Here is a 21,418-nt window from a genome sequence, read left to right on the forward strand (position 1 = left end):
TCACAACATGCACCACCTCCTTTCTTCGATTGCCTCTCCCATTTCCTGTTGGTTATGCAACCACACACGGCACGTAAACATTGTCCGCCATTTTGTATCTTTTCAAGCTTTCTACCTGGTACCACGACTTATGAATTACTGGTGGATAGACTCGCCCTCGATGTTAATCTCGATCCCCCTTTCCTTGTACAATTTTCCGGGAATCCCTCCGTTTCTTTGGGGAATCCCTTGCGCGCGCATTGCAGAGTTATCAACCATGCATTTCTGTATAGCGCAGGTCTGACTTCGATAGTCATTCATTGGACCGCCCTCTGTCCGATTCATACTTGTTGAGATATTCGTCTCTAAACTTGATTTTCCCACACTTTCGACAGCCCCTATCTCCGTTACGAAGCGTTTGCGGACACATGTTTACTAAGACTTTTTTGTTAGTTTTGGCGTATACTATCTACAGTTTAATTTATGACCATTACTTATTAAACACCCTGTATATATATGATCTATTCCTAAAAAGCAATGTTCTGTTCACTTTCCTGTACCCTTTGCGCTGTTGGTCACTCCTTTGGAGTCTAAACAGCTAAATATTATCATACTGTTGATAGCCTACCGCGAGATTTCAAATCGCATCCCGTGGGGTCCCTGGTTCGATCCCAACCCGAACCAAGTAAACGTTGTGGTGGACAAACACCGTGTGCGTGGGTTTCCTCGGAGTTCTCCCGTTTTCTCCCACTTTCTTCATTCCACCATTTCATTCATTTTGTTATCATCACCGTCTCCTTTAGCGCACACGGCATAACCGTGGGAAATAAAAGTCAAAGATTTCATTTCATTTCATTTTCAAATCACGTCCCTCCTCATACAGTTTCTTTTCAGTCAGTGTCCCAAGTAATTTATTCTCTTTCTAATTAAATTTAAAATTGTTCTTTTGTCTATTCGTAACACTTCCTCATTCGTTTTCTGTTCGACACAACTACTTTTATCAACTCTTTTCTACATCCACAATTCGAAAGTCTCTAATTTGTTTTTATTGCTTTTGCGTCAAGTTCGCTTTTCTTCTCCATAGAGCACAGTTCTTTACACACAAACTTTTGAGTCTTTTTGGTAATTCTTCCCCCCCCCCCTCATTGAGGATCCCCAAAATGGAGTTCTCTTCCTAAATGCTTTCTCCATTCATATCTTTGCATTGGATATATATATATATATATTGTTATATCGCTCGTTTCGTGGACTTTTTGGTGACAGGGAAGGTTGGGTTGATTGAGTTCAGTTGATTTTTAGTTTAACGTCCTTTTCATGAGCGAGGCTATATGGGACTGGACCTACTGATAAACGTAGAATCCGAACCACATGAGCTCCCACCGAGAATCGAACTCGGGTCTCCCACGTCAAAGGCGCGTACGCTAACTGCTTAGCCACGAAGAAGCTCGGCGACACGGAAGGATTCTGATAACTTGTAGACGAAATTAACAGAAGAATCAGGGTGTAAATGTAGAAAAGGAGACGAGAAGAAGCTTCTACGATACTTATTATACGCGACGGTAAAAAAAAAAAAAAAATCTCCTTTAGACTCGTCTCTTCAGCAATATTAGTATTGCCACAATACTAAGTCTTTACAAACCGATTTCTTGCTTCATAGTTTGCTGCAAGAAATCACCTTCCAAGTTTGCATTCGTATTTTCTTTGCCTTATGTATAACTGTACTTTGCTTCCTTGTAAAAGTTGCTTTAGGTAAAAACAACCGAACACACGTTAACCGTTCATGCTAAATAAAAAAAATATATATTACAGTGGTGCTCACCCCCCTTATGTCCACGACGCACCCCCCCCCCTTGTCTACCCGTAGGTGTTCTTCCATGAAAAGAATCTTTTCGATTAATTTTTACACTCCCTCAAGCATATTTATACAGGTTTTTAACCCCCCCCAAATATTTCAATGACGCACTTTGCGTCATAGCCCCCGGTTGTGGGCACCCCTGTATATTATAAACAAAAACTTACGTAGACTTTTAGTACTAATAACCGCAATCAGATCATAAAATCTGTCTCCTTATGAGTCAAATTATCCAAAATAATACTCAAGTACACGTTTTATAACTTATAAAGCTCACGACTGTCTGGTTAAACATGTGTTTCCTCCATAAAAACATGGCCAAATAAATGAAGTACATTTGTAAAGCTACCCTCAGAAGAAAACAATAAAAATTCCAAGAAATAACTATATGTTCTTTATTTGTGTGTATACATATGAAAAAGGTCAATAAAAATATATATACAGAGCGCGGAAGAAATATTATATGGCCGTCCCTATTTTAAAGCCAAGCGTAGCATATCTATATTGGAAGATTATGAGAGAAGATTGTGTGAAAGCCAACCTTGGCCCACTCATTACATGTGTGGTTATGGATAATAATAACCAAATGCAGGCATGAGTGTGTATGTTGTTAAGGCTGTAATTGAGTTTCTTTTGTCGCCGTAATAAAGGGCTTTGTGACGCTTCTTTGGTCGCAGTGTCACGCACGATTGTATATACAAAAGATGATCCTTACCTGTTCTATCCACGCACGGATACTTTTACTTAACATGCCATGACAAATTGTTCGGCCTCTGCCAATGAAATAACTTGGCATTTGCTTTTACCGAAACCAATAAGAAAACCGAGGACAATAAGAGAAATTGGCGAATGTTTTTTATTTTTGTGGATGTGTGCTACAAATTACTTACACACATTGTGGCTGTTGGAGCAGGTAATGTTTCAGTCTTGTTTAGGTATTTCATTTCTTAATTTAGACAATTTTAACTGGCCTCTTATACGTCTTACTAAGTTCAGTTTTGTACTAAGATGGTAATATTACGATCAGTGGCGGCTCCTGAGGTAGGTCACGTCGGTAAAAGGTACAGTTTAATCACGACAAGCTAACGCAATGTTCTCAAAGTTTTTGACTGACGACACACGTGTTTTTTATTATTAATAGATCTCTTGAACCACCCGACCACACCCGATCAAATTTTCAACATAGATAAGGTTCGGACCTAGCATGTTTTCTATCATATCACTTTGACGGTAAAACTTAGGGGAGGGGGGAAGGGCGATATTTAAAAATGATCGAATTTCTGGTTCTCTGAGAACAGACACCACAACTTGGGGGAGGGGAGATATATATAAAAATGATCAAAAATGACCAATATTGGTGTCGAATCCATAGTTTTCGGGGTCGCTAAGTTAAACAGTGACACTTCCGATCCAGTTTAATCCAAATTAATGCAACTGAGGGTTCGGGGTCGCTGAGATAAACAGTGACAGTTCCTACGCGGTTCAAATTCATGTCACTAAAAACAAAAACAGCATATTTCACAGGTACCAAACACGTGAGATAGGTTGTTTTTTTTTTCTTTTAACCCAACGGAGCGGGTATTCGATGCTAGTATAAAGTATAATAGCGAAAGATAGTTTTCTATAAAGTAGCGATTACGTAGTACTGAGCATTCTTGCTGCCGCAGGAGGCTCACCAGTACAGTCTATCTCAAAATTGATTTTAAATAATTATGAAATGCATCATGTTCTTTTAAGTTCTAGAAGTTGCGGTACACCTTATGGGACTGCGCGAAACACCGGTTGGGAACCACTGTATTAAGGAAAGAAAAAATATCTAAAACTAAATTCCTGGTGTAACAACCCTTAGCGGTCAACTCCTGTTAGCCAGCTTGTGGCATTCATGCTTGTAGGAGTGATGTATGGTCAGCACATCGACTTCCGTCGTCGTTAATGCTGACTTTTTAGACCAGAGTTCGCTATTTTTTAAAGTTGCTCCTTATTGTCCTCAAGACGCTAAATGGTCGCCGCAATAACATGGCCATCTAGTGAGTACTTTACCCTGACCAGACCCAGCACTGCTTGACTTTGATTTCATGAGAAGCGGTGTTCCAGTGTGACCCGGACTTTCACGTATTTTTTTTTTACCTATGTTCTAATTCTTGGATACAAGAATTAGAAGATAGCGTACAGTTGTTTCCCCTTGATAAAATTGTATTTTTATTTAAAATCATACCCTTGTCTATTCCTTTCCTGTTTAATTTCCTGTAATGCTTTTCCTTCTCGCACCATTCTGTTTCGAAACCTTTCTTCCTTATTTTCTCAACATCTCTTCTATGTATCATGGTTTCTCAACCATTTTCTGCTTGCGATAGCTTACCACTTCTTTAAAACTTGATGTATAAATACAGTGTTTACATGATCCCGATGTTTGTATGTCGATTGATTCCAAACCTAAATATTTCTAAGTTTTTCTTATAAATCGACTTCTGACTTCCTCATTTTTCAAATTTCCAGTTTCCTTTTTCAACTATTAGTATTTGAGCGGGATATCCGCTTCAGACAGCACATGATCATGATGTAGGATGTGAGCCCTGAGGAATGCCTTCATTTTTTTTTTTTCATTATTGCGAAATCTTTGTGATCGCAACAAAATTTAGTTTGATGTCTTAGTACATGTGTTGATTTCCTTGTATATTTTCTTTATCTGTGTTGGTTGAACCAAGTATTTCCAATTACAAGAGAGTCGGGTGTGCAAAGTATTACTTCCTCTATCCCCTTCCCAGCAACGTTAAAATAATATATCATGGTTACACATGCATCTTTATTCACTTATGCTTTGATTTCTTGTATTCTCTCATAGTTTTCCTCTACTTTATCAGTCCTTTATGCAGTCTTACAATTTTCCTCTACTTTATCCGTTCTTTATGCATTCTCTCACAATATTTCTCTACTTTATCAGTTCTTTATGCAGTCTTACAATTTTCCTCTACTTTATCCGTTCTTTATGCATTCTCTCACTATTTCTCTACTTTATCAGTTCTTTATGCAGTCTTACAATTTTCCTCTACTTTATCCGTTCTTTATGCATTGTCTCACAATATTTTCTCTACTTTATCAGTCCTTTATGCAGTCTTACAATTTTCCTCTACTTTATCCGTTCTTTATGCATTCTCTCACAATATTTCTCTACTTTATCAGTTCTTTATGCAGTCTTACAATTTTCCTCTACTTTATCCGTTCTTTATGCATTCTCTCACTATTTCTCTACTTTATCAGTTCTTTATGCAGTCTTACAATTTTCCTCTACTTTATCCGTTCTTTATGCATTCTCTCACAATATTTTCTCTACTTTATCAGTCCTTTATGCAGTCTTACAATTTTCCTCTACTTTATCCGTTCTTTATGCATTCTCTCACAATATTTCTCTACTTTATCAGTTCTTTATGCAGTCTTACAATTTTCCACTACTTTATTCGTTCTTTATGCATTCTCTCGCAATATTTCTCTACTTTATGAATTCTTTATGCAGTCTCTCACAATTTTCCTCTACTTTATCAATTCTTTATGCAATCTCACAATTTTCATGTACTTTATCAATTCTTTATGCAATCTCACAATGTTCCTCTACTTTATCCGTTCTTTATGCAGTCTCTCACAATATTTCACTACTTTGTCAGTTCTTTATGCAGTAGTCGTTTAAAGTCTTAATATTCATTTGTAAGGATCGTACTGAGTTATTGAACGCCAGCTCGGAAGCTGGGATTGCGAGTTTAGATCTCTGTTTGAAACGTAGGTAGGTTCGAAGCACTTCACACATTAGTGCGTTGTGTTAGAAAACTAAATGGTTTCATGTAGAATATAATAGTGTATGGAAAAAAGTATGGATATTATGAAAATCGTGTAAATAAATAAATGAAACTAGAAACATTCGTAATGTTTATATGAAGTAGAATGCAGAAAATTAATTACAGACTTGTAAGAAAAGTGAGAAAGAGCAAAGTGCCGCAGGTTGGGGGGGGGAGAGGAGAGGGCATCATCTGAACAAAATATATTTCCCTTAGATGGAGTGAGCTCCTTCGTGGCTAAGCAGTTAGCGTACGCGCCTTTGGCATAGGAGACTTGGATTCGACTCCCGGCGGGAGCGGGAGCTCATGTGGTTCGGATTCCACGTTAATCAGTAGGTCCACGTCCCATATAGCCTCACTGCTGAACGGGACGTTAAACTCAACTCAATCTTAAATGGAGCATAAGTACATGTGCATAATCTTGGCCCTAATTCAGTAAAATTTCCAACTAAGGCCCCAGATAGGGATGCGCACGAGACAAGATTTGTGGCTGTTTCGTCTCGAAAATGTGCTGTAAAAATGATGTCTCGACTCGAAAAATGTATATTTCTCTATTAAAAGAGCTGTGTCTCGACTCGAATTTTGTCAGGAAAATCTTGTCTTGACTCGTCTCGTGCGCATCCCTAGCCCTAGAAATAATAAAAATATTTATTAAGGTTTTAAATTCTAGGGAGGGGCCGCGGTGGCTCAGTGGTAGAGCGTTCACCTCTGATGCATGGGGTCCCGGGTTCAAACCCTGCTCCCGCCAAGTGAACTTTGTGGTGGACAAACACCATGTGCGTGGGTTTTCTCGGGGTTCTCCCGTTTTCTCCCACTTTCTTCATTCCACCATTTCATTCATTTCTCATAATTACCGTCTCCTTTAGCCTAACCGGCATAACCGTGGGACGTAAAACTCAAAAATTTTATTTCATTTATTTTAAATTCTAGGGATCCCAGTTTCATATTTTTCTAGCGAGGCCCAAGTATTTATGTGCATGTCAAGGAAAAGTTGCAAATTACGACGCTGAAAGAGCGTAAACATTGAAGAGAATTATAAAGAAGAAAATAAATCTGTTGTGACATTATTTGAGAATAAATCATGAGAATTTAAAGAGGTGGAAGGATAAACATGAACGGAAATAAGAAGATTGCAATTTAGTGAATTAAAGAGAACAGTGCCTCATGTCAAGACGAAGTTAGCGAGAGTTGGCGTCCATAAAAACCTTTCTATTCCTTGTGAGTGCGGTACGAGCCAGTAAGCCAAAATATGTGACGATCATAATGATTATGAATATGAGTTTATATAGTATATTTCCCACAATTTCACTCGCGGTTGAACATGATAATAATATCTGACGTAAGGCGGAACATAAATTTGTAGCCTGCGGAATGATTCTCCCTTGCGTCGGATTGCGTGACTGGAAAGTGTCGTGATCAGTCTGATATTACGCACAATCATAATTCCTTTGCGTGTCGGCTGTACACGATCTTAACCGATGCCTCGTGATAAAACGGTAAATTTCAATGAATCTTTTCTTGTACGAATGTCTGAGGTCAGGATGTTTAATTGTTGTTAACCAATTAAAAGAAGTCGTGTTAGCCCTCTCCCTTCTATCCTCCCCCTTTGTTTATATATAAGTAAGTGTGTGTAGGCCTCATATACACTAAAAGAAGGTCGATGTGAGTACATAAAGAACAAATTATGAAGGAACTGCTTTCGTAGTTTCAAATAATAATAATAATAATAATAATAATAATAATAATAATAATAATAATAATAATAATAATAATAATAAACTTTGTGTGGTATACTATATAGATACATTTAGAATTAATGTTGTCAACGGCTCAAGCGGCTCGGCTCACGGCTCAGTCATCACCGAGCCGAACCGAGAAATGAGCCGAGCCTACAGCTCAATCTCAACCGAGCCGGCTCGAGACAATGGCTTATTACAACCGAGCTGGCTCAAGCCGATGGCTCACCTGAGCCGAGCCAAACCAAACCGATGGCTCATCGCAACCGAGCCGGCTCGAGCCGATGGCTCACCTGATCCGAGCCGAACCGAACTAATGCCTCTTTCCAATCGAGCCGTCTCGAGTTGCTTGCTCCGTTCAACCGAGCCGAGCTGAGCCGGTGGAATGAGAAAGTGGAAGGAAGCGCACTTAATCCAATTCTATGTATTTCCAGTTCCAGTTCTACACTATATTCAAGAGAAATTACGTAAGTCAGCACAGCACTACCACTGAGCCAGCGCGCCCCTATCCCCAGCACCTGCTACAGACAGCCGTCAGATTATTAAGCTAAAGTCGTTTAAAACGACATATACTAACCATTACCACCGCCACAACAACAACAACAGTAACAAAATAATAATAATAATAATAATAATAATAATAATAATAATAATAATAATAATAATAATAATAATAATAATATATCACCATTGGCATAGAATCCATTGTCGAGTGTGTATGGAACCTCGTCATAGCTTAAATATATTACTAATAAGAATGTTTCCCGTACAAAAATACAGATGAAGGAATCGCAAAGATAGGAAAATTCCCGTAAAAACGTGTTTAAACCACGCTTCAAAGGTATTGCATTCTATTTTTTTAAATGTTCTTTCTTACTAGTTTATACAGTTTATGTTTTTGTCATCAGTGGCCAATAAAAAGTATATTAAATGATTATGTCCTCTTCCGTACAGATTCGTAGTCTAATTTTCCAGGATTGTATGAAACACACTGAAATTCTCGCGTGTGTAAACAGCATTTTGTGGCTTATGACTATTTCTTACGGAATTGTTCGTATACAGTCGATTAACTTCCTGTGGACATTGTGTTTAAACTGGCAAGCAAGACAACAAGAAATATACATCAGTACTAGTGTTACCGTATAATAAAGTAAAAACAAAATAGATCAAACTGAGAAGAATCCACCACGCACATGGAGTTCGTTTATCTGGGAATACATTGTACGACCTTGGCGCGAACTCTGTTCCAGAGTCAGCTGTTCGGTGTTTTTAAAAAGGACAAAATTTTGTATACAGTGAAACTTGGGGAAACTCAAGGCCTTCCAGTCGTTAGATCATGATTTCAGTCCTGATCAGCCATGTTAGTAATTTGTATAGTTTCCCAAGGGTTGCTGGTATATCAAGGTCATGGGTTGATCTTTAGATTCCGCATTTATATGCAGAAACAAAATGGAAAGAGTATATACAATCGTGATATATGAAACATTCCCGTAATACATTAAAATGAGCAAGTAGGTCTCAAATACGTAATTTCTTATATTGCAACTAGAGTATATACTCGATGTTGATGCAGGGATTACATTAAAAAAATGAAAATGCAATCTTGAGTTTAACGTCCCCCGTTTATGTCCTTTAGGCTAAGGGAGACAATGATTTAAAAGAAGTGAAAGATAAGGGAAGAATTAGTGGAATGAAAAAGTGGGAGAAAACGAGAATATCCTGAGAAAACCCACGAGCACGATATTGTCCATAAAATTACGTCTCTTGGGATCGAACCAGGGTCTCGCACCAGAGGTAAGCGCTCTACCACTGAGCCACTGTGCCACCCTAGGGATTACATTCAGAAACGTATCAACCTTGTCTCCATTTTTTTTTTCGAGTTGTTTCTGAAATCAAGAATAATATCAAAATATCTGCATGATTTGTTAGTATAAAGGTAATCAAGAAAGTTCTGTCGCTTTTTGTGGAGATCTGTGTTTCATTGGCCCTCACACGTGAGTTGAATGCGAATGGAGATAAAGGTGAAGGTCAGTTGTTGGTGTGGCTATACTCAACATACTACCTGGTTGTGGCAGTTCAGTTACACCGTAAACTTGCGTAAGGTCAGAGTGAACATGGGATCTCAACGGAGCATCATAAGGGCGTGTATGCAATACAAGTTCAAACTGGAGTCAAACGCCGTTGCAGTGGAGAGGGAAGATGTGCCAGGCCTTTGGTAAGGGTGTTGTGACTACGCGGGCAATGCAGCGGTGGCTTAACAAGTTTATGGACGGTCACGAAACAGTCAAAGACACACCGTGTGCTGGAAGACCAACAAATGTACAAAATGAAGATCTGCAGGCAGCAATTGAAGCGAACAGTGGCTAAACATATGAGAAACTGGGACTACAATTCAGTGTGAGTGGAGAAACCATTCGGCAGCACCTCCATCAACTTGGGAAGCACCACTTGGGAAGTTGAGTCGGTTGGTTCCACATCATTTGACTCCGAGCCAGAAAGCATCTGTGTTTCTTTGCTGTCTCGTCTGAGGAAGGAGCCATATCTGGACAGAGTGTTGACATGTGATGAGAAGTGGGTCCTGTACGAAGCTCTACGGCGCCGTCTTCGTTAGTTAGCATCCCATGAACCGGTTCCAAAACAACCGAAACCAGCACTGCACCAGAAAACGGTGCTTTGTGTTTGGTGGACTGCTCGCGACATCGTGCATCGGGAACTGTTACCACCTGGTCAGAGCATCAATGCAACTGTGTACTGTCAACAGACGAGCCGTGTTCAAGAAAAACACTGAAAACTCTGGAGCGAGCACTTCTGAATCGCAAAGGGTTCCTCCTGTTACAGGACAACGCTAAGCATCACGTGATTAGGATGGCCCGGGACACTATTTTACGGCTTGGATGGGAAACTATTGCATCCGCCATACTCCCCAGACATTGTCATCTGTTTCATTCTTTGGACAATCACCTTAGAGGACGCCAGTTCAAATCCCTATGTAGAGATGCAAAGTGCACTTGATATTTTCTTCGCTTCACGACGTACCAAGTTCTACCGCAATGGAATCCATGGCCTTTCAGAACGTTAGCAGAAGGTCGTTGATGCTGATGGGAACTATTTTTAATCTTGCAGGTACGTCTTAGATGACATATCGATTTTCGAAGGTGGTGGGTGAAAAGGCAACATAACTTTCTTGGTTAGCTTTATAAATATAAAGCAATAGTGAATAGTCAATGTTTTGGAAGTGTTCTTTGTTCTTCCTAGCTCGTCTTCGGAACCTATGGGATCATAAATGATGCGAAGGCGTGTTGTTTGACGCACTTTTTTTTAAGTAAGCAATTAAATTACTGAATAAACTCTGGTAAAGACAGTAAGAAAATCGAGTAAGGAAATTTTTGCAGTAAGAAAGCCTACATATCATAGGCAACCAACAATGTTTCGCTGTTCTACAGGTTGCATAGAAACTAGGGAGTGTAATTAATTTTAAACGGTATCTTAAAGGTACGGTTACCCGTGAAAATGTTAACAAATTGACTTCATTAACGAACACACCTGAGATATTCACTGTAGCTGTCTATTGCAAAAAAAAAAAAAAAAAAAAAGATTTGCCTTCGTTCAAGAGTTATCGTCTGGAGTTAACGAACGGACGGATGTTTTTGTTTTCAACCCCTGTTACCAAAGAAAAATCACTTGACATGACGAAACCAGGATAGAACAAAGCTGTTTGCTGGGCCTTCCCCACTCCGGTAGACATACTGTACCATTAATTCATAATGCTGTTGCGATCCTGAAAACATATAGAATGTAATCGAACTGGACGCTAAGTGTGAATACACAATTAAAAATCGATTTCGCCAGGCAGCCGCGGCAAGTGTGAACAACAAATTTGAATATTTCTACAATATCTTCGTTCTTATTGTTTCTAGTCGGTATTATAATATGAAGTTCAGCAGTAATTGAAATATTTCTTTCCCACTTGAGAATCTTTACTCGAAAGAATAGAATGCTTGATAAATAGTCTGTTTGTGTATGTGAGTGGTCAAGGCCTAATTGGCAAATAGCCTGAGAAACAACGACTGATAAATGTCAATTAGCAATTACATTCGCAGCTGACAATGTTACTGTATTCTCACTTTGATGTCAAACCATTTCATGCTCTTTTCTGTTTATTTTGTTCCTGAGTGTGGTTTGTTGTTTGAGAATGGTATGGTTCCCCGCCTTGCTGAAACCTTGATTCTGCACGTAGTTGTGTGTGTTGTCAAGTTCTTCTGCGTATAGAGGACGTGAAAAGAAAGAGTCGCCTTCAAATCACATCGTAATGTTGTTGTAAAGCACGTACTTTTACTTTGTTTATCACTACCTGATCTGCTATAGCGAAGTATCAACGTTCTTTGTGATTTCCGTCAATTTTCTTTTTATAAAAATATTTCTGAGTTAATAACAAAAGCCACATAGTGTACCGAGTGTTCTAGTGGTGTAAGTATGGTCATAACTTGGAACAACTCAAAAGTTGTTATTCTGTTCAACGCGTTTTCTTTCTTTCTTTCTTTCTTTTTCTTTTTTTTTTTTTAACGTAGTGTCGTATTTTCGTCGTGAGGAAATGCGCATCTGAAGACATCATTGCATAAAGATGCCTGTCGCTTTCTGCTTTTAATATTCTTCACAAACTGTGGGCCTCGAGATCTACGCAACAGACAGACAAAATAAAATTCAAGTGAATTTCCGTATCACATACCATCAGGGGCGGATCCAGGGGGGGGGGCGATCGCCCCCCCAGAAGAGGTAACTTTCTTATTTTATATATATAAATAAACCCATCCATAAAAAGTTAGCAGTATTACTACAGACCGGCCCCCCCAGAAGTCCGTCCTGGATCCGCCTCTGCATACCATAGTAGAGAATCTCAGACAGGTATAGATTATACTTCAATAGATTACTCAGTTTAATAAAGTAAAGGTTATAAAAGTTCTAATAGGCTATGTAAATACGAGGGGTGTTCGGAAAGTAAGGTTACAAAGACTGCAGTGCGTGTATATATATCATATCATACAACCAATACAGCCAATAGATAATACTACAAGGTCTGTATGATAAGTAATGAGACTCGCCGCGCCGCGGCGCGCGTGTCGCTGGAGCGGGTTTGTCGGTGATGGAGGATGTAGGGGGGGGTCCGAGCAAAGCAACGCACCGCGCGTCAGTTGGCTCCGAGCCTTAGTGGAGCGCGGACAAGCCTTGGACAAAGCCCTTGTGAACATTCTTGTCACGGCGGAAAATCAACAAACATGGAGGGTTCCATCGAACAGCGTTATGCGATCAAATTTTGCGTTCGCCTGGGGAAAACGGCTACTCAGACGCTTTCTCTCATCACGGAGGCCTACAAAGAGGAAGCCCTATCCAAAGCCCAGGTGTTTCGTTGGCACAGTGCGTTCCGGAACGGCCGGGAAAGCGTTGAGGATCTGGAGAGGGCTGGACGCCCGACAACAGTGACTACGGACGAAACTGTGGCAAAAGTGAGGGATCTCCTGAACTCAGACCGTCGATTATCGTTGAGATTGATTGCTGATGAACTCGATATGAACCACACAACAGTGCACAAGATTGTGACGGAACAATTGGGAATGAGAAAAATCTGTGCGAAACTGGTGCCGCGAGTGTTGACTGACGAACAAAAGCAACGACGTGTTGATTGTTGTCAGGAACTGTTGAACCTCATGAACAGTGACCCTAACTTTGAAGATGACGTCATAACAGGTGACGAGTCGTGGGTGTTCCAGTACGACCCTGAAACGAAACGTCAAAGCGCGGAGTGGCACACTCCTGCGTCCCCGCGCCCCAAGAAGGCCAGAATGTCGAAGTCAAAGGTGAAAACAATGTTGATTGTTTTTTTTGACAATGTGGGGGTGGTCCACAAGGAGTTTGTACCCCAAGGACAAGCCGTCAACGCCGCCTTCTACAAACAAGTCCTTGAGAGACTGCACAGGAGCGTCAAGCGGAAAAGACCGGCGATCGCTAGCCGGTGGAAGTTGCATCACGACAATGCCCCTGCCCACACCGCCTTCTTAGTGACCTCCTTTTTGACCCGGATTGGGGTGGAAGTCCTTCCACAACCACCCTACAGCCCAGATGTGAGCCCGGCCGACTTCTTCCTCTTCCCGAAGCTGAAGCCACGCTTGAAAGGAACCCGTTTTGCAGACGTCACAGCCATCCAAGCAGCCGTGACCACATTTCTAAAGGACATGCCGGCTGCTGACTTCCAGGGGGCGTTTGCAGCGTGGAAACATCGATTGCAGAAGTGCATCGACGCAAGAGGAGAGTACTTCGAAAGCTTTTAAGTCCCTGTACAGATCAGATCAATAAAACAATGTTTCCAGACCTGGTCTCATTACTTATCATACAAACCCTGTACATTAGAACAGTAAGATCGGCATTGTAATAAAAGTAGTCTCCACTTCGGAAAAGTTTGACTAACGCTGTTTTAGACAATTCAGTTAAAAGTATCAACCAGTCGGTATAAAACAAAGATATAAATCTTGTGCAGTTTTTTTTACCTGAGTTTTGAAACTTTTTAAAAAAGTTTTTTCATTCTATCAGATTTGTCAAGAATATTACATTTTCTCAATGTAATATTACACTTTATTACACAAGAATATTACACTTCCGTGAAATTTTTATATACACTGACCTGTAAACTTTAAATATGCTTAAATCTGGTATGTTTAGCTAACTATGTTTTTCTGTCAGTCCCTCAGTGTGAATATCGGGACATGACTTACATATTTGCTTTGGCTGACTTACGTATTAAACGTCCTTTCCACTGGCTGCTGTTAGTATTTCTAGTATAAAATGTCTTTGTGGCTATATGATTTCGATAAATAAATAAATAAAAAAAAAAATTCAGTCACCGTGTAAGGGTGGCCACAAAGTCCCGTTATTCCTAAAATAAGTAATATAAACCACTAAACGTACATAAATAAACACACGGAAAGAACTGGATGACGAGAAGTTTTATTGAGAAGAATATTAAGTGTCCAAAGGATCAGTGTACCCACCATCATTCTCATGACAAAGGATAATACGCAGCCAAGTTCTGTGCGACATTTTGCGGATCATTGCAGGTGTAACTTGAGTGAAAGCTTGTTTCACAGCTTCTATTAGGTCGACAGTGCTATCGTAACGGTTTTGTGCAACGATGGCCTTTATGAACCCCCGTAGCGCATTATTACAGCTGGTGAAGTCTGGGCTTCGTGGTGGCCAGGCAAGTGGTGCGGGCAGATCCGGACTACCACGACCAATCTAACGCTCAGGAAAGATTTCCGTAAGATATTCGCGTACGGCGAGGGCATAATGAACACGTGCCCCATCATTCTGAAACCAACATGTCTCTTTAACTCTTGCTCCTCCAACAGAGCAACAAACCAGTTCTACAACATGTCTAGGTATCACTGGTGCTTCACAATACCGTCGAAAAAGAATGGCCCAAACACGCGTCAATTGTCCACGCCTGCCCATATTATCACATGCAGGGGATTCTGTTCCAACTCTGAGCTCCCTCGTGGCTAAGCGGTTAGCGTACGCGCCTTTGGCGTGGGAGACCCGGGTTCGATTCCGGCGGGAGCTCGTGTGGTTCGGATTCCACGTTAATCAGTGGGTCCACGTCTCATATAGCCTCGCTGCTGAACGGGACGCTAAACTAAAATCAACTCAACTCTGTTCCAACTCTACATAAAAGTGTGGATTGTCTATGGACCAAACGACCACATTGTGTGCGCGAGAACTCCTGTAAATTGCACGCCAATCGGTAAAGATCACTTTGCCTCGTTTTGGTATTGTGTGGAACGTCTGAAGGAGTGCCGCACATGCCTCCCCTCTCTGATTCATTTCTGCGTCCGATAATTCTTACATGGCGAAAGGTCGATATGAGTGCAGGCCTAAGTTATGTTTCATGTGCTTTTTCATAGTCGACCGGGGTATATCCATTTATCAAGGGGTAACGGGGAAACTTAAATTAGCATTTATCAAGGGATAACGGAATTTGTGACCACCCTGTATTTTTGTAGGTAAACGTTAGAACATTATTTAAGAGAAGACTGTGTTCTGACAAATGCGTAGGAGATATGTTAGAAGATAAAAGAAGGCAGGGGCGGATCCAGGGGGGGGCGATCGGGGCGAAACATTTTTATTTTTTATATATAAATTAAATCCATCCCAGAGTTTGGAGCCCTTAAAAGTAGCATTATGACAACCCACCGCCCCCCCCCCAGAAGTCGGTCCTGGATCCGCCCCTGAAAGAAGGAGGGAAGGAAGTAACACACTTGACGGATACGTCAAGGTGAGGAGGAGAGCAGAGGACATAACTCTTGGAAACTTTCAATTTAATGCAAAATGAGAGCAAACTATTTATGATAAGATTATATGACTTTCAGTATTTTAGTTCCGTTTGCCATCATCGCGGATATGTATATATATATTTATAATATTCGTTGTGTTATATTGGATTTAGCGTAGAGCAAGTGTGTTGTTGTCTTTTTACCTCTGTAGCGTATTCGAACATCATGGAAAAACATTGGTGCTCGACTGCATCTGTGGTTTGACGCATATATGAGCATGCGCGTAGCTCCAAATTTTCTTGTGTATACTGCATAGGAGAGTATCTTGGTTAAGTTATGTCAGTCTTATTTATAGCTTGAACTCAGTGGAGCTGCAAGAGATTTTCATTGCTTTCCATAAGATGCATCAGATATTTCCATGGCAACATCTTAGCGAAATATCTGGAAGTTTTCTCTCGTTTTTCCTTCTTCGCCACACGGTAATTACTGGTGCCGTGCATAGCAGAAGAGAGAATGTTTCTTTCCCGCCCCCCCTTTTTTTTTTACATGAGTGATTTTCACATTTTACTTTTGACCGATTTCGCCCCCACGAATAGTAAGTTTAAGCTCGAATGGAAAATCACGTCGTGTTGCATCAAAGTAGGATTAAAATAATAATAATAATAATAATAATAATAATAATAATAATAATAATAATAATAATAATAATAATAATCTAAATATTAAAATACTAGGTTTATATGTATGTCTCCAAAGAAAAGTTTATATGTTTGTCTCCAATCCTTTCGACAATGAGATCTCGAAAGCTAGAAATGCTAGAAACGTACAGTTTTCGCTAATCGATTCCAAATTTTGTTTGCATTTGCCAGTTCTAATTTAAATGTTCAATAAAATTGTCTTTATTTTTCTATTTGACATTTTAGGCGTCGTTTTGATTCTATTAGTTTAATATTGCCACTAAAACGTTAAGGTTAGTATCCTTGTGAAAGGCAACCAGTACAGGAGCTATGTATATCGGGTTGATGGACGTTTCAGGCGCTTTGCTTTAATCTAAATGACAAAACCTATTCCAAGCGGGTAACTTCGACGGCTTGTGGACCCACACTCAGGCATATTCGGATATATTTGCATTTGGTATCATCTATCACTTATCCAAGTTTGCCATAAACTCCTCTAATATTCTATATATTAAAATACTACATTTGTATGTTTGTCTACAGCAATTCACTCCTTTTAATGGTGGACAAGCATCGTGTGCGTGAGTTTTCCTGGGGTCCTCCCGTTTCCTGCCAGTTTCTTCATTGTGCCATTTCATTCATTTTCTCATCATCATCGTCTCCTTTAGCGTAGCCGGCATAATCGTGTTACGTAAAACTTACATATTTCCTTTCATTGTTTTCACTCCCTTTGAGAGTCTTCCTGTCCTTTACTTTGTGTTCGTAAAGGGACTTGCACAGATATAGTGAGAAGGGGGAAGGAGATTCACACTCATATTAGAACTGTGCGCTGTGTAAATAGAGCAGGTTAAGCTAATAATAATAATAATAATTAATAATAATAATAATAATAATAATAATAATAATAATAATAATAATAATCGAAAACTGTCCCGATATATTTTCTTAGTAAGTTAATATGACTTTATCCCTTTACTCCTGACTAATTTCAGTTCCAAACAATATATCTCATTGAGGTGTGTCAAAGAAAGGATACGTCATGTTCTCAATTCAAACCCTAATAACGAATTATTACCAGGTTTCAAAGGAAACTCTCCATGGTTAATCAAATTCATAAAATATATTTTCAAAATTAGGATAAATTTATCCCCTTATTGAAATGAAATGAAATCGAATATGTAGTTGAACGTCCGCCTTTATACCCGTTAGGCTAAGGGAGATGTATCATTAACACAGTGAATAATTTAGAAAGCATTTAATGAGAACATGGGAAGAAACAGGTTAATTTCAAGAACACCCACGGGTACACTCATGTCCAAAATTATTGTTACATGTCTATAAATATGCTGTTGTAGTAATATAATTTGATAACTAATTCGCCCGGTATTTCTTACAATGTTAGTATGTGTATAATCGACAAAGGCATGTATGTGGCAAATTTCATGTCAAAAGAGCAGTAAATAAGAATAATATAACGAAAATAAAACTTTCTTGTTCATTTAGCAACATCTTGTTTTGTTCATTCTAATTTTCATATTTATAATTCTTTTGCTATGAAATTTACCCCAAATATACATTTCCCGATTATACACATAGTATCAGTATTAAAAGTACCTTGCAAAATCATTATCAAATTATATTCTTACAAGATGATAGTTAGAGATATGCGACAATCATTTTGTACATAAGTGTACATATTTGTCCACCACAAACTCATATCCAGGGATCGAACCGAGGACCCATCGCCTTTCGCGTTGGAGAGCTGAGTTCGAATCCCAGCGGGAGCTCATGTGGTTCGTATTCCACGTTAATCAGTAGGTCCCGTCTCATATAGTCTTGCTGCTGACGTTAAACTCAAAATCAACTCAACTCAACCCCTTTTACCCTTTCATTCTTAAATTTCAATCCCGTGGCCTCGCGTAGCATAGTCGCTAACGCTCTCGTCTTTGGTGTGAGCGGTCCCGGATTCGATTCCCGGTGGGGACTTGGTTCAAGAAGTATAAAAGCTTTTTCAGACTAGCCATCATGAGTGAGGATTTCCTGGGTTTTCCTCATTTCCACCAGACAAATGCCGGGATGGTACGTAACATACAGGTCCCAAGCTGCTTCCTTTCTTCCCCAATCCGTTCTTCCTTCCCTTTCCTCAGATAGTGTGGTCACCGAGGGTCGCCATCCCTCATACGCGGCGGGCTAACATGGCCATAGATGCCGAAAGCCAGAAATTTCATTCCTGCACATGTGAAATCTAATCAATTCGAGATAACTATCGTAGGTAGACCAGTGATAATATCAGATCATTTCCTCCCTGGGAAGAGGATTTCAATACATTAGGGATAAAGTAATACTTCGGGTAGGAATTTCGCAGCTGTAACGGAAACCCCTGAAAGGATCACTGGAATACACATGATTTAATTCGTGTTGAATCGAATGACAGAAGCTCCCATTAATAAATACAATTATTAAAATGTGATTAGCATGTGCTGCGTTTGTGATTTTGAGACAAGTGAAAAATGAATGAACAAATGGAGGAAGATGAAACTGCAGAATAGTTAAAAAAAAAAAAAAAGTATGTTTCATTGTATTCGTACACGCTGTATAATTTTGTTTCAATGCACTGTGATCATGCAGTATTAACCAGAAGTGTCAACATGCATGTTGATAACAGTAATCAGAGATTTGCGTGCAGTGAACACATGCAAATATGAACGTGACTAAGCATACTCTAATTATTCATATTTCCAGTTGACAGATGGCTAAATCTGTGCAGTAGTGTTTTTCTTTGAAATTTGCAACTATTCAATTGAAACCATCAACTGCACGAAACAATTAAATTATAAATCATCACATTTTGACACATCCCAATGTGTGTTTGTGTGTCTATAATAGCGTCTGTATGTTTTTGTTTTGGTATAAGTACTGTTCTTAAATAAAGCGTGTAGATATACTTGCGTCACACGTTTTGCATATTTGTGACACATCATTTTTAGTAATAGGTAGATACTTTTACATGGATGATTAGGTATCTTCATTATTATGAAGATATTAGTTCCTTCGATTCCCAATTCTTACTAAACAGGTAAGAAAGAATATTGCAACGGACGTTCATGTTATAGTGAATTGTGTGTGAGAAATATTTTAAGTTGTTAACATAATTTTTTCTGAAGGATAGTTTTGTTCAGAATTTAGGACTTTTCATTTATTATCAATGTACAGTGCTGTCCACTGTCATAGACCGTAGGTGACTCAGTGTGGGGCACATTTGTGATGGGTCGCAAACAGTGTTGCCAGATCGAGCAACAAATAACTGATTGGGTGATTTTTTAAGTGCCCTCGCAATTAAAATTTCAAATTGGGCAACACGCTACTTTTTGGGCTATTTTTAATTATCTGTAGGCTCTAACTCTTAAGAATGCGCTGCCTTTTTTTATTAGTGTATATATGAAACCACATACTATTAGTTTTATAAAATACAAAATATATTCCATTGACAATGAACAACAGTTTTACTGAAACTAACATATTTAATAATAGTTCAGTTCCATCATCATTCACTTGTTTCGACTTGGCCTAAAGGGCATAATCGTGGGACGTTAAACTGACGTATTTCATTTTATTTTCACAAACGCATATACCCTGGGGTCGAACCAGAGACTCCACACACCACCCCTCGTATTCTTCTGTTGTTGTTATTATTACAAGCCAATACTCGATTTGACGTCTTATACATGAACACTATTTATTGGCTTCGTTTTGACTATATTGAAGAGCAAACCCATTGCTAATCTGTAAATAATAACCGTGGTAGAGCAAAACTCGCATGGTTTGAAATCGCATTATGCAAGGTATTCCTATGTTCATTTATGTATTTTTATTATTATGTGCAATTTTAGCTTAATTATTTAAAATTGATAAAGTTTAACTTCCTAAATGTTTAACTTATTGATTTATTATTTATTCGTTTGTTTGTTTTCAGATAACTGAGCTTCTTGCAATCTTCCTCTTCTGGTCTTCAACTGTCGTGCACCTCCAGCCATGATGTCACTTCCTTTTTCCGTTGTAACTGTGGGGCTTTTATTTCTCCTGACTCCTAAAGTCGGATGTGAACTCTTTACTGCTCTAGTCGATATGGAAGAACTCCTCGAAACAGAAGCCGTTCTCATTAAAACGTTGGACGGATATATTCAGGCTCAGGAAGAAAAACTCAGAAACCTTAGAAGGTACGTACATAAAATATACACTGATGGAAGCGCTCTTAAGAACACGTAGTACGAGGGCTCTCCAGAAAGTATCAGACGTTTTGGCCTATCGCAGCAGTGGGCGGGGCTAGAGTCGCCATCTTGGTGTCAGAACGTTGCCACACTCAGTACACATCCAGCTCTGATAGCATGAGGATTGTGGCGCTCTTATTGCGTTTTCTGTGACGTGTTACAATATGCGCTGCAATGGAAAATTCCGCACCTTGCGAGGTGCGTTCTGTGATTAGGTTTTTGTTGTTTGTTGGTAAAAAAAAAAAAAGAAAAAAAAAACAAGATAAAATCTATCGCCAACTGTGTGTAGTATGTTGTTTTTCACGATAACACACGGCCAAGCATACCCGAGAGCTCTTGGATGATTTTAGATGGGAGGTCTTCGATCACCCACCATACATCCCGGATTTGGTGCCAAGCGACTACCACCTCTTCCCAGCTGACTGTATTGAAAATCTTGTGCCATGATAAGTGCCTTAATTTGCATGGCGATTATGTGGAAAATAGCTTAGGAGTGTACCTTTCAAATGTATATAAATACAATTTGATTTATTCGTTATGTTACCTTTTTTTTTATTTCAAAACGTCTGTTAATTTCTGGGCAGCCGTCGTACAATTTAACAGCTCTGTCCCAAAGTTCGTACACAACAGAAAGAGTATGATAGGTAATATAGGGATCTCAACATACTGCTCATGGGACATCCTAAACATGTTATACAGGGTATTACAAAAATTCAGTACGAATCATTCCGTGTGAAATCAACACAAAAAGCATGTTTTTT

At 39.3% G+C, this 21,418-nt stretch overlaps 1 protein-coding gene across 1 annotated transcript in view; it reads left to right on the forward strand.

Annotated features, from left to right (window-relative positions):
* PH4alphaEFB (prolyl 4-hydroxylase subunit alpha-1) overlaps window positions 1-21,418 on the forward strand; it is a gene marked incomplete in the record, with an annotated part of 205,716 nt that overhangs the window by 102,579 nt on the left and 81,719 nt on the right. Inside the window, 1 exon segment of the mRNA XM_081729523.1 lies at window positions 20,363-20,606. Coding sequence (XP_081585649.1) covers window positions 20,422-20,606 — 185 coding nt within the window.

Source organism: Thermobia domestica, chromosome 10 (assembly GCF_964235325.1).
Source record: "Thermobia domestica chromosome 10, izTheDome1.hap1.1, whole genome shotgun sequence".
Classification (NCBI taxonomy): Eukaryota; Metazoa; Arthropoda; class Insecta; order Zygentoma; family Lepismatidae; genus Thermobia; species Thermobia domestica.